Source organism: Gastrolobium bilobum, unplaced genomic scaffold, assembly GCF_033153095.1.
Source record: "Gastrolobium bilobum isolate Gb01-03AN ecotype WA unplaced genomic scaffold, APGP_CSIRO_Gbil_v1 utg3261, whole genome shotgun sequence".
In the NCBI taxonomy this organism is placed as follows: Eukaryota; Viridiplantae; Streptophyta; class Magnoliopsida; order Fabales; family Fabaceae; genus Gastrolobium; species Gastrolobium bilobum.
Window position 1 is genome coordinate 237,735 of NW_026899069.1, and position 14,580 is coordinate 252,314.

The window sequence follows — 14,580 nt, forward strand, 5'->3', positions numbered from 1 at the left end:
AAAAATAAAGAAAAAAGGAAAGGAATAGAAACATGCTTTTTAGAGATTAATATTTCTCGTATTGTAGAAGATAATTTTATCTCCTACGTACTCATAAAATTATATGAGATTCATATTTTTTTTTATTTGTATTCTCTTTATATGGCCTCACATAGATCCCATATATTTTTATGTGTGAATAAAAAAAATTTATATATACAACATGAGAAATATTATCCGTGATTTTTAATGTAGTAACATAGTGAAATAAAATATAAATCGTAAATATTTTTATTGAATATGATACGTTCAGACTGCTGAACACAAACAGTTGCGCGCCCTATTGGATCACCGTTTTATGCCAATAGTTGCGCGCCCTTTTGGATTAAACGAACCGTTTTATTGTTTATTCCTTTCCAACATGAAACAACATTAATATGTTTTTCCTCCTCCTATAAAGTCCGTAAGTTGCAAATTAAAGTTTTCAGGCCCAAATCAAATTAAAATATAAAAGATAAAAAAATTATTCACAAAGATCATATGAAATAAATTTTCATCAACATCAAATGAAATAAAATTCATAAAGATCATATGAAAATTTTCATAGAAATCACATGAAAATTTCACATATATATATATATATATATATATATATATATATATATATATATATATATGAGGTAGGATCCTTTGACACTAGTGTCAAATTTTAAATTTGACACCTCATATGAGAGCCGTCAGATCAAAAAAGATCAACTACTCTGATTTGCAAGCATGTGACACCATTGATCTTTTTTGATCTGACGGCTCTCAGACGAGGTGTCAAATTTGAAATTTGACACTGGTGTCAAAGTATCCTACCTCTATATATATATATATATATATATGAGGGAGAATATTTTTACTACCAAAATATTTTACTACTAACTTATTACCTATCTAATCACCATTGAATCAAAGAGAGAGAATGCTAAAAAAAATTTGAAAAAAAAAGAAAATGTTGATCCAATAATGATTAGATAGATAGTGATTTGGTAGTAAAAAATTTTGGTAGTAAGAATATCCCTCCTCTATATGTATATAATATTTGCACTTTCTTTACTAATTTAATTTTGTGTTATATTTTAAATTTTAAATAAATATTTATTATTTGTTAAAATAACATCAATCCTATTATTTTAAAAATTTTAAATAAATCTTTTTCTTAATAGATATGTGTAATTACGAAAATATTTTGATATTTCAAATTTTTTGATCCGGGTGAAATTAAATCCTGACTCATGTCGTGAGTTGCAGTACTCTCCTAAATGCTTGGCAAGATTTGATATCTGATGCCTTGATTATTTTGATGGCAATGTCGATAAATGGTACGGGAAACGAAGTATGTGATTCTGTCTTGCGAGTAATTTGGATTTCATTGATGGAGACGATGAAGAAAAGACAGTGGTGGACAAGCTTTTAAGACTTGGCGGATTTGGTTTCACTATATGGGGTAAAATTTTAAGGGGAGAGAGTATTGTGTGTTTCCACGTATGGATAAACTTGTTGAGGTGATAAGGAATGCTGCTATTCAGTTATCGAGGAGCTTAGCAAGATCTGTAATTGATTTCTTTGATAAAGTTCTTGCTTTAGTTAGTTAACAGTTGTTGTAATATACCTACATAGTTGATCCAAATACAACTATCCACCATTTTGTCCATCTCTTCTTGATCCATAGATAAACAACAGGTTAATGTCTTGTCCAAGTGCTGGATATATATAAAAAAATTTGGTTTCTTTGTTTGCTGTATGTAATATATAGTTTATTTTTAGTGCCATTTTCTACTAGTTGTATGTCTAGTAAAGCACGAAGAAGTTTTCAATTATATCCTCCGCTTACTCAGGTGAAATATCATGATGATTTGATTTAAGGGGGAATTGGATTAGTTTTGATTGTCGTAGTTATCATCATAACAATGAACCTTGAATCAAGTATGGGGAAACTGAGCCCAAAATGATTTTTGTCTCAGTTTCTATGACTTTTCCCAATTCATTTCCCTTGCCTTGAGTAGCAAGCCAGGATCCGAAGGTCGTTTTCCACCTACATTTGGAAGAGAGGTGACATGGTTATCTACAGTCTAAACAAAAAAAAATTAAAAATGAAGTTTTGCATTTTCTTTTATGACAATTTACGAGAGGAAATCAACTACTGCAGTCAATTGTCTTTTATTGTTTGAACCGTGTAAATACAAGGGGACTAAAATGACACACGCACACTCGTCTTAAAATATTTTCGTCCCCTTTACCCTTCTGGCTTGTTGTACAAGGTATGCTTAATGGAATTGACCTTCCTTCTTCGTAGTGCAAATTAGTTGGGATATGAGACCAGTTCTTTTTGTCATTCGGATTGTTTGTTTACCATAATTCATAAACCCAGTTACTATAAACAACATATCGTAAATATCTATGAATATGTTTTTTCTCTTTCTCTTGTTTAACATAATAAAATGAATATGAATATAAAAATAAATCAACTATAGGATACCCTATATTTATTAATTATATGATATTCTAGTACATAACATATATACATATGGGCTTACATAAGTGATTTTAATGAGATAACCCATTAATCAATGTTATTAAATTCAAACCAATCATAACTGAGTTGGGCGGGTCAATGGATCACCCATTGGTTGAATTGCGTAAATTAAATTTATGTGAATATATATAATAAATATATAAATAGAAGTAATATAAAAATCAAAATAATTTGGGTTAGTTATAATAGCCCATCTTAACTAATTAGTAAATCAAGTGTAATTAATTAATTAAGCATGTTTTACTGAGTGAAATTAAGTATAAGGCTTAATTAAATGAATCTGAGTCACTTTGGAGTTAAAAAGTGTACTCAGTGAAAATTAAGGGGTATAAATGGGTACTGGTGAAAGTGCCCAAAATATAAAAATAAAAATAGTAATATTCCTAGAATAATATTCCAGACTTTTGGGTAAAGTTTGGTAATTAATGGAGTTGAATAGATAGATGAACCGATACCCACTTTTTAACCACTTAACAAAGTTAAGTGGCATAAAGTAAAAAGCAACCAATTCCCCTCCCCATTTTCACGACACCAGCAGAAAGAAAAGAAGGAGAAAGAAGAAGAAGGAGAAAGAAGGAAGGGGAAAGGGAGAGAGAGAGAGAGAAAGCAAATCTCAACCAAATCCATCCGTTCAAAAGCCTAAACCACTTAGATTCTTCCCCTCTTTCATAATCCTAGCTTTGTTTTGAGTGGGAGTTATTGGGGAGAGAGATATCAACCCTCCAAAATTCGCCCCTTTTGGTGAGAGTTGGGGTTTTGGGGTGATTCTCTCCATTGAAGCTTGGGGAGCGCTCATTGCATCGTTGTGTGGTCATTGGTGGTAAGTTTCCACTACTTTGCACACTAAATCCCTAGATTTTTGCATGAGTTAGGGTTTGTGAATAGTGTATTAGGGTTTTCATAGAAATGTGATTAGATTGGCTATGCTCTAGGAAGTTTGAGACTTAGTAGATGTTATGAAAAATGCTAGAAATGAGCTTAGTAGTCAAATGAGTAGGTTTGGAAAATTGCAAGAATATGACACTTGGTTATGAGTTTTCTTGCATTGTTAACCATTGTTTGGTTGGTCATTGATTGTATCCTTGTGTTGTCTAGGATTGAGGCAATTGGATCAACCTTAATTGACCAACCTTTGGAGCAAGCAATGGAGATGGATTAGTCCTTGAAATAGGTAAGTTCATCCTTGTGTTGTGGTATGAATATGATAGCTTGGATTGATGATGATGAGTTATCCTTGAATGCAATATGTTAATTGCATTACCCTTGTATAGGTGTATGTTTGTAAAAGTTGATTGCTGAAACTGTTGGTGAAGAACAAAGGTCGAATGAAGCATTGAGGTAAGCCTTCGGACCTTGGGTGTAATTCCCTTGATTGTTCCACCAAGCCCTGAAAGGGTAGTGGTGATTATAGTGTATATAAATGCAATAAAATAGTGTAATGCTTTGTTATACGTATGTGTATGCATTTTGTGTGGCATAGGATGGTGTTTCCCTATGTTGGTATGTGGCATGACGATGCGTAAATCATACTTGGTAGTTAGCTGGCCAGTAGGACTATTTGCATCTGAGTTTCCTTAGGACAGCTTGAGAGCTCGAGGGATTTCTCCTGGAGATGTATTGCACTTTGCATAGATATGTATTTACTGCATTATTATTGTTATTGCTATTACACTGATATGGAACTGTGGGGTGGAGAGATGCTCCAAGGACCCCTGGTTTACTGGATATATTCGTATATCTCACCCCGTGTTGAGGAGACCCCATTTCAGGTAAGGATGCTGCAGGAGCCACTAGTGGCAAGTGGCCATATCTGGATTAGCATATGCATGAAGTGTTGCAGTTTTTGAGATTATACATGTTGTTTTGTAGCTCACATGTATAGAATTGTAATTAATAGGCAATGATAGATTTATGATTTGTATATTGGAATGGACTTAGCCTATGCTCATGCCTTTGGTCATCTCTTTTGTTGATGGGAGCCAAGGGAATGATCATAGTGTTTTGTAAGCTAAGTTCCATGATTTGTAATGAATATGTACTGTAAATGATGCCTACTTGAAATTCAATATATGCATGCTTTTATGTATTGAGTTATTGAATTGGTTGGGCTGAGAAATCATATTAGGTACCTAGTTCTAAATTGGGAATTGTTGAGAAAACAAGGGTTATGATGCCCAAATTTTAGTACAAGCCATGAGGAAAAGGGCATGCATGTCCCTTTAGATGTGTTTGTATTATGCAAGAACTAAGAACCATTTATGAAGAGGAATTTATATGATAGGTTGGGACGGTGGTGTATGTATGGAAGTTGTAGATATTTTTCTTAGCTTTCCATAGAGACCAATATTGTGTGAATTGGACATGTATAACTCTAGTTAGAGGTAAAATACTAAGAATTGGTGAAACCTTCAGAGCTTTGGCGCACCTGGCGCCAAACTTGGCGCACATCACGCCATTTTGCTCGAAAGCTTCTGTTTCATGGCGCAAATCGCGCCGGAGTTGGCGCAAATCGCGCCGGGATCACCAGCTGGCGCACCTGGCGCCAACCTTGGCGCCTCCAGCGCCATTTCGATGGGGAGCTTCTGTTTCGTTGGCGCCCGCCGCGCCACAGCTGGCGCCGGTCGCGCCGGGATCAGCAGGATTCACGCGCTCGTTTCGTAGAAAACCCATAACTTGGGCTACAGTGCTCCGATTTGAGCGCGGTTTGAACCCACGCGTAGCTAACGTAGAGATCTAAAATATAGAAGAAGTTGTGAAATAAACAAGAAGTAAATTAATGGTTTAAAAATGGAATAAGAACATGATGTTAAGCTTGGTTTATCTAATTCCGCAAGGTAATATGGTTATGATAACGCAATTGGATATTTTAAATTCGGCGTCGTTTTAAAAAGAAAAATTTATCCGGATTTTTAATTGAGCCAATGTGATTGTAACTGTGCTTAATATCATAATGCGATGTTAACAAACCGGTTCTAGAACGGGATGTTACATTAGTGGTTAGTATGTCACTTTTCTTCTTCTAGGTGCCAAGTTCGAATCTCTTTGTGATCGGGTTGCATGTACAACCAATTAGCCAAATCTATGCTTCTAATTAAGTGTAATAAAATATTATATATATATTAATGATAAATTCTCATGCAGGCTTGAAGTGTAAAAAAAATAAAAAAATGAAAGAGTTAGGATAAACGTTGGTTTTCAGATGTCATGACCCATGGAACTGTCAAAATCTACCTTGAGACAATTGTATTTCAGAAATTATGCACATGGCATTCATTGAAATCAATGAAAAACAATCTAAGCTTAATATTTGTTTGTGTCAATCCTAGCTTTGAAGGCTGTAGCTGACCACCACTCATGTTCATGATAAGGTAAGAGACGTCCATGGCTGTATTATGTATACATGGGAGCAGTGCTTCACCCAATTGAAGCAGTTACACTTCCTTATCAGTTATTGAATTGCTAACATGTTTATGAACTTACACCTATATAGCACGGACACGTTTTTTTTTTCTCAAAAAATTTGCGTGTCGGACAACGACATGCTCCGACACGCGGTTAACATTTTGGGACACGTGGTCAATGCTTCGACATGCTCCGACACGTGTTTTCGACACACAGACAACTTTTTTCGACACGCGGTGACACGCATCCGATACGTTTTTTTATTAGGGTCTAAATTTTAGATTGTATTAACTAAAAATCAAAAATTAATTTATAAGTCAATTTTTTTTTTTGTTATAAAATTTGACCTAAAAAATTAACAAGGTATGCAAAATTACTTTTGCTTTATATTTATGTTATGCAATTTGACTATTTGATTGATTATATGACTTATTATGGACTATTTTATGTATTAAATATAAATTATATTATATATAATAATATTATTATTTAATATCAAAACGTGTCCTAACGTGTCGAAATATGACATTTTTTGAAATTAACGTGTCGGCGTATCGTATCTTATCGTGTCTCGTGTCCCGTATCGATGTCGACTTACACTCCCTCATGATATATTTATAAAACTATAAAAACAAGTCCGATGATGCTGATACTTTTTACGCGTGCTCGTTAGAGGAAGTGAAAAATGAAACATATGTTATCAAAAAAAAAAAAAAAAAAAATGAAACATAAGTTGTAAGATTTTTTCCCCATGGAAAATCGGGTTAAAAAACCCAGCAAAAAGCTCTAAGAACCGGAATTTGTAACAGTTGGAGAAGGTTGCGAAATTTAAGTATGACAAAAGGTTTTACTTTGGTTTTTTTTTTTGGTAGACACCAAAGGTTTTACTTTTAGTTACACAATAGAATGCCGAAAATTTGCTTTTAATGCTATAAGAATGACCAAAATTGATAGGAAGCAGAGTAAATGAGTTACTTCATACCAAGCAAGTGCAAAGTGATTTTAAACAGAAATTTTCATCCTTTTATTTTTCATCTACTCAAATCAACATAATAAGCATTTATGCATGCGAGACAAAAAAAATTAATACAGAAAAAAATATATTAAGAATGTAAAGTTGAAACTAAGCATATAAATACCAAAATTGAACTATCATATCAGAAGAGCAGAATTAAGGTTAAAGTAATAGAAAATATAAGTAAAAAAAATGCCAAAATTATCATTCATATGCCCAGGAACAGGACATTCAATAACAAAGCAATTTCCCTAAAGAAAAAACATCAGAGTACAGCCATCAATAGTTGAGAATTACATCACTGAAAATATCAACCCAAATAAATCCATGTTTTTTTAACCATATATAGCAACAACTGACCACTCCACTATCCCATATGCCATAATACAGTGTATGACACTGTATCTTTTGAAAAGAGCACTTTCCTTTTCATGTTTGATGCAACGTGAGCTCCTACGGGCACAAAAAATTTCCTGAGTTTCCAAACAAAATAATCCCAGCACAACCCAGACAAGCTTGGAATCCAGATTTCTGCAACCTAAACCAATGCACCTTACACTTCACCAAAATATCAAACCAATCTTCAATTTACACTATTGAAGTACTGAAGGTAATCAATAATAGAGTGAACATGCACAATTTTCCACTCAAATAAAAGAAAAAAGATAAAAAGGTACATTCAGCATGTTTTAAGCAAAAGACGAAAGAACCCCGAAGTAGGTAGATAGATCAGATCATAGGGAAAGAGATAACAATCATCACTTACAAGCAAAATAAACAAACCCAACTAATTGATGATACAGATAAACCATACGCTTAATTTATCAATATTACAAGCCATTAAAGCAAAACAAATCAGTTGAAAACAATTCAAGTTACAAACCAACTTAAACCCAAGCTAGACGGAACTTGTAATTTATTCAAAATGTATCTCGACTTCTGGAAAATGTATCTATGGTCAATATAATAAACAACTCTACACTGCGAAATACTGGAAAACCCATTGGAGAAGATTCATGTTTAACTATTCTTGTCACTCAGGGAATGAAAGTGGACTTGTGGATTGACACCGCATATGAAAGTGCTGGAGAAGCTCTCTTTGGTCCTTGGGGATTACATCTCACTAATCTTGAACAACAACCAATTAGGTTGAGGCATTCTGCACGCACATCCAAATTACGTAATCCAAAATTAAAATCATCAATAGCTCCCTTAATTCTATGTCCAACCAAACAGAACTACTGCACCATATGCATGGAGATGTACATGATGCAAATAATATCACATGAAATTGGGATATTGTAAAATCTCACAGGATATCAGAATTGTTTTACTCTAAACAATAGTTGTTTTTTCTTATAAATCTTTCCACTCAAATTGCCTTGTCTTTGATTATTCTTGCAATTTCATGAATCAATTTTTTTTTTTTTTTTTTTTTTTGTAGAAAATGAAAATAATATTAGATAGGAAGGGGAGAGTGCAAGATACCATAAGGTATCATTTTTTATGTGTCATGATTCCGCAAATATCTTTTCAATTTTCATAATTGCTAGGAATAAAATGGTAAAAAAGATTGGAGAGCATTGCATACCCTAATTCTTAAAATGGTATAAAATGGGCGACGGCAACACAGACCAAGACATCCTCCTATTACCATAAAATGACAAATATCAACTACTGATCTGGACCGAGAGGCGGCGGTAAAATCACTTGGCAGAGGAATCTCTGATAAACTCCTTTCTATCAAATCAAAGGCAATTATCACAGAAGCAACATCTGTACCAGTTCCTTTACAGAGTGTCAACCAATGAAGAGCTCCATTCAAGAGTAACCCAGATATGAATTCATGCCCTGGCAGCCCAATACATGAATATGGAAAGTTAATGCCCTTAATTTTGTTCCATGAGTTGGTTTTCAAGGAGAAAAACTCTATGTCAGCTTTCAAAGTAGTCCAAGCTTCATTAGTAACAACAACAATAACCAAGTAGTCATCAGTTGATGTGTCATACACAAAGCCATAAAATAATTTGCGACCCGGAGAGCACGATATTGTTTTTCGTGCACCTGTTGATGGATTCCATAAAATGAGATCATCCTCCTCCTCAATATACCTTAAAAGGATAAACCCTCGGCAAGAACCCAATATTCGAAGATGAGTGAGGCAATAATGGAGCAGGATCATCGTGAAGTGGTGCCTCTATTTCTATGGATTCTAGAGGAACACCATGAGTTGGTTTAACAAGAAGTCGGTGGGTGGGTGCAGCAGCAATTTCAAAATGTGATTTTGCAAATTGGGGATTGGATATGAGAGTGAGCCATGACTTACACACACATTTAAAACGTAAAAGAGATCTCACCGGCAACCTTATCAGAATTTCTTCTATTAAATCGTGAGGGAGTGTGTGAGTGAATGAATCAGATCTCGACGGCAGCTTCATCTCCTTCCTTTTCTAAGTCTCAACCCTACTTCTTCAATGTCTCAACAGAAGAGAGAAAGAGAAGACAAAAAGAATAAATGAGATTTGGCTTTTTGTAAAGAGCAATAGGTAATCACCCAAATTTCAGTGAGCACTGAGCAAAACGATGCAGTATTTCGGGTTTATAGTTAGTTTTTTGATAGATTATTCTATCTATCGTGTATTTTTTGACTACCTTTGTTTATCATCACCTCTCCAACACTGTTACTTTGTTAGGCAAAGGTAAATTATGGGTAGAATAACCTATCTTTTTTTTCTTTTTCTTTTTTTTCTTCTTCGTATTTTCTTTTTTCTTTTTGAATATCAACAGAAGCTAAAACAAAACAAAACTTACATCACTCTGACCACTCTAGGCCAGGCAACACCCCTTAGGTCTCTACCCAGTAACTCTATACACCCCTTAGGGGGAACATCAAAAGTAAAGGTATCCCAACTGTATTTATAAGCTAATCCAGCCAAAAAATCAGCCACACTATTAGCTTCCCTATAAACATGAGTTAAAGTCACTTGCCAATCTAAATTTAGTAATTCTATAATTCTTTGAATCAAAAACACCATAGGATGGCTAGGAGCACATCACTCCTTAACAAGATGAAAAGCCACTTGGGAGTCTCCTTCAAGCATCACCTTTCTATAACCTTTCTTCCAAGCTAAAAGCAAGCCCGATTATAAACCCCACACTTCAGCTTTGGTTGAACTTCCTCGACCCAAATTCTTGGCAAAGCCCATAATCCACCTACCTGTCTCATCTCTCAACACCCCTCCACAACCACTCTGACTATTGTTCCTCCTAGCTGAGCCATCAATGTTCACCTTGATCCAGCCTGTCGGAGGAGGAGACCAGTGAACCAACACTTCATATTTCTGACTTCTCACCATCCCTGCCCTGTTATACATTGCATTCGCTTCCAAAAAATTTGACAAGAAAATGCAGGAACTCCTAGCCAGATCCTCCACACTCGAAATTTGATTTTCAAATACCAGGCAATTCCTATCTTTCCAGAGTGACCAGCAAACAATACCAAACATGATACAGCCCCTATCACCACCCAAGAGATTCCTTTTAGGAAATAGATTAGCCTGGATCCAATCTATTAGTGACATTTCACAAAAATTATCCCAATTCTCAGGGCCAATAAAGACTTTCCAAACATATCGAGCCCAATTACAGTGCCTTAGGACATGGATACAACTTTCAGAAACTAGATTGCATCTAGGACAGATTTCAGAATCAGACATATGTCTTTGCTTCCTCCTCTGATTCGTGAGTAGCTTCTCCCCAAGAGCCAACCACAAAAAAGTTTTAATTTTGGGTGGCCCTCCCCAGTCCCAAATAGTGTTCCACTGAATATCACCATATATCTTTGAATCTGGACAGTAGTTGCCAAATGCAGATTTTATGGAAAACCTTCCATCATGGGATAAGTCCCAAATCAGCCTATCCTCCCCATTCAATAAACTTGGAGGACAAGTTCCTGCTACATGGCTTAAGGCATCTTCTGAGATTAAATGACTGAACTTCAGCCAGTTTCATTCTCCATCATCCCTCACCATATCCATCACCTTATCTTCCAGAGACTCAAAAGGAATATCCTGGGATATATGCTCTTTAAGGGGACCAATAGGTAGCCAATTGTCATTCCAGAATGAGGTACCCTTCCCATTACCAATCATCACCCTGGAACCATCAAGTATTTGTGGCCAAACTCGAGTAATCCCCTGCCAAAGATTCGAAGAGCCTGATCTCTTAACAATATTAAGTTGAACCATGTAATCTGATCATAAATAGGAATAAAATGGTACACATAATGAATGCAAGTTACCTACTATTTGACAAGACAATGATAAAAAGAATAATTTAATTGAGAGGATATTTGACATTTTTAAATCACGATTTACAATTTTTAAGTCAGCATCTCTGTCTCCGTTTAAAACACAAGCAGAACTTATGTTAGCAAGTGTAGCACTACACAACTTTCTCTGCAAAAAATGTCGTTTAGATGAATTTTCAATTGAATCAATAGATGCATCTTCATCTTCAGTATCACCAGTTAATGAAGAAGATGATTTTCAACCCATTGGTCACTCCCAAAAGTAGAAACGAAAAGATGCTGATGCCTAGAGGGCTAATATAGCTTTAGAGATGTGGAGAGCTGTTGCTTAGTAGGGCATTAAGTTACATCAAATTACTAATTGAGAAAATTATATTAGGTTTTACTTTTTTTTATTAATATCATTCCATTTCTTTATTAATTTTTTATGGGGTTTGTATCTATCATGTCACATGACACAAAAAAATTTTCTACACACAATATTTTGTGGGGGCCCGCACTTTTTGAAGCAAAAAAAGAAAGAAAAAAACTAAGGCACGCAAAACGAATCTCTATAACATTACACAATCATTTTTCCTACCACATAACTCTTATAAAACCCTTTTTATATTGACTTTTGTAATTTTGAATGTTTGTTTAAAATTTCAAATGGTGTTTTAAAATCTATATTGTCATTTCAAATCTTATAAATTCTATTAAAATTCAATATTATAAAATCTTGATTGAAAAAAAAAAATCTTTTAAAAAAGTATTTAAAGTTACTACAATTCTAGATAATCTTTTAAAATCTATAAGATTTTTTTATCTCAAAGTAGTAGTCTTTTAAAATCATAATCCAATACATCCCTTATTCTCTATATTATTATTATTATTTGCAATCCAACATTTTTTTAATCCATCATTTTGATCACATTACGTTTACTTAAGAAGTGAACTAAAATAATTTTTTATTGTTAAGCAGTTCAAGAAAAAAAACTAAATATTTTTTTAGTATGTCGAAAAGATTTTAAGATTAAAAAAACTCAATTACTGACTCAAAAAATTTCACTGCATTAATAAAAATATCAAAATTTTTAGTAATTAGCAATCTAATAAAAATAGCTAGTAAATTATGAAAAAATAAGGAAATTAGAAAAACAGAAAGGAAAAGAAACGTGTTTTTTAGGGATTAATATTTCTCTTATCGTAAAAGATGATTTTATCTTCTACGCATACATAAAAGTAGGGGTGAAAGTGGGCTGGGTTGGGCCAAACTTTGTCCCGAAAAGCCCAAGCCTACGTCGAAAATTTTTGGCCTGGCCCAAGCCTAGAATGAGTTTAACTATTAGCCTGACTTGACCCGTTTATAAAAAAATAAATGGCCTGGCTTGACCCGTTAGCCTGTTAATTTCTAACTTCCTTGTAGAACCATGAATCAACTTTACAAAGTACTCAAATTCTGTTGCTACACCAAAAATCATAGTTTCAACGTCCAAAGAGAATCATGAATCATAACAAAACTCATACAATATGCATTTAATTCATTTTCAAAAACAAAATGCTCAAACTAAATAATATATATTTCATCAGATCCAACAAACAAATTCATACTATGTAAATTAAAATAACTACATAAATTCAACAAACACATCATGATGTTTGTAGTAAGTATAACATTTCTCAAAAATCTTTTAATATATTCATATACACAATCAAACATGTTGAGATATTGATTCCTCCTATATAAGAAATAAAGTAAGATTTCTATTAAAATATAATCGAATATAATTAAGTTATAAATAATTACAATTGATTAAATTTATATCTTTTATTTTTTCTTCAAGGCATACTTATTCTATGTTATTTTATTTAAAATAAATAGTACAATATAGGCCGGTATGTAGACTTATAGGCTCGACCTTTTGAAAGTGGGCCTACGACCTTTTTATTAAACAGGCTTTTCTATGGCCCAAGCCTGACATATTATACAAATTATACTATGTCAAGTATGACCTGTTATAGGCCGAGCCGTGGGCCCCTGTAGACCAGCCCGGCCGAGTTTCACCCCTACATAAAAGTGCATGAGATTCATGTTTTCTTTTTCTCTATTTTTTTTATATGGCCTCACGTGGTCCCATATATTTTTACGTGTGTAAATGATATTTTTTTATTTTTTTTGGAGTTACCCAACCCTAATTATCTCTTTGAGACGAGTTGGCTTCCTCCGGTATCTCCACGAGCTTCGACTTTTTGAGTCGGCTATGGGACTAATCCGGAGTGCGGGGAAACAGTGATGGCTAAAGGTTCAGCCCCCTATATTTTTTTATCTCTTACAACATAAGAAATATTATCCTATTTTTTAATTTAGTAATATAGTGAAATAAAATATGAATCGTAAATGTTATTATTGAATCTGGTACGTTCCGACCGCTGAACAGGACCAGTTGCGCGCCCTATTGGATCAAATGCACCGTTTTATGCCAACAGTTGCTCGCCCTATTGGATCAGACGCACCGTTTTAGGCCAACAGTTGCGCGCCCTTTTGGATTTAACGAACCGTTTTATTCTTTATTCCTTTCCAACATGCTACAACACTCAGTATGTTTTTCCTCCTCCTATAAAAGCTTGAGTGCTTGAATTTTTGGATCTTCCAAACACGCAACACAGTATGAAACCGACATACCCGTTTTATTTCACAGGTTTCTCTCCCTCCCATGTTGTTTTAATTTTACTGCATATACTCACATACTGATTTATATATATACATATGTGTCTAGTGTATGTGTACGAGCATTCGTGCGTAACAGTTGTTGTAAGTTGTAACATACATAGTTGATGAACTACATACATATATTGGTAGTATACTGCACTTTGATTCGTGACTGTTACGTGCATATAGGAAGTGAAAGCGTCATTGTGTTTGATTCATTTGTGTGTCATTTACTCATCCCTTTAATTGTAATTTTTGTTGCTTGTCCTGAAATTTTGTTATTTTGTGTTTCGTCTCAAACTTTCACGTTCTTCTTGATTTTCATTCGGACACCTTCTCATTGTTGTTTCTCTTTCTTTTTATACCCCAAACCTTAAGATTAGCAACTGAACTTGCGGAAAATAGAGGATCTTCTGAGGTAGACTTTCCTTACAAGTTGTTACTCTCTCTCTCTCTCTCAATTTAATTTTGAAGTGCATATATATACTGAATACTAAGGTACCAAACATGGTGATTTAGGACTTTTTTTTTGTGCATTAGAAAGAAATAGAAGAATAGAGAACAAGGGATAACGAGTAACGTTTTTGCTTTGGCTATAATTGGAA

The 14,580-nt window shown here is 34.2% G+C and overlaps 1 protein-coding gene and 1 long non-coding RNA gene across 2 annotated transcripts; one reads left to right on the forward strand and one right to left on the reverse strand.

Moving 5' to 3' along the window:
* The first annotated feature begins 3,104 nt into the window (after window positions 1-3,104).
* LOC133286846 (uncharacterized) lies at window positions 3,105-4,461 on the forward strand. Its single transcript, XR_009748181.1, has 4 exons — window positions 3,105-3,380; window positions 3,656-3,731; window positions 3,832-3,898; window positions 4,330-4,461. It is a non-coding gene; the product is annotated as an uncharacterized LOC133286846 (long non-coding RNA).
* A 2,800-nt stretch (window positions 4,462-7,261) lies between these two features.
* LOC133286894 (F-box/kelch-repeat protein At3g06240-like) lies at window positions 7,262-9,289 on the reverse strand. The gene is made up of 2 exons (XM_061484396.1): window positions 8,569-9,289; window positions 7,262-8,136 (listed from the first exon to the last, which is right to left on the reverse strand). Exons 1-2 carry the CDS (start codon window positions 9,157-9,159, stop codon window positions 8,122-8,124), a joined length of 606 nt encoding a protein of 201 aa, XP_061340380.1. The 5' UTR covers window positions 9,160-9,289; the 3' UTR covers window positions 7,262-8,121.
* Window positions 9,290-14,580: the final 5,291 nt, after the last annotated feature.

Coding starts and splice junctions, on each gene's coding strand:
- LOC133286894 (XM_061484396.1), bottom strand. CDS start 9,159: ATGATCCTGCTCCATTATTGCCTCACTCATCTTCGAATATTGGGTTCT.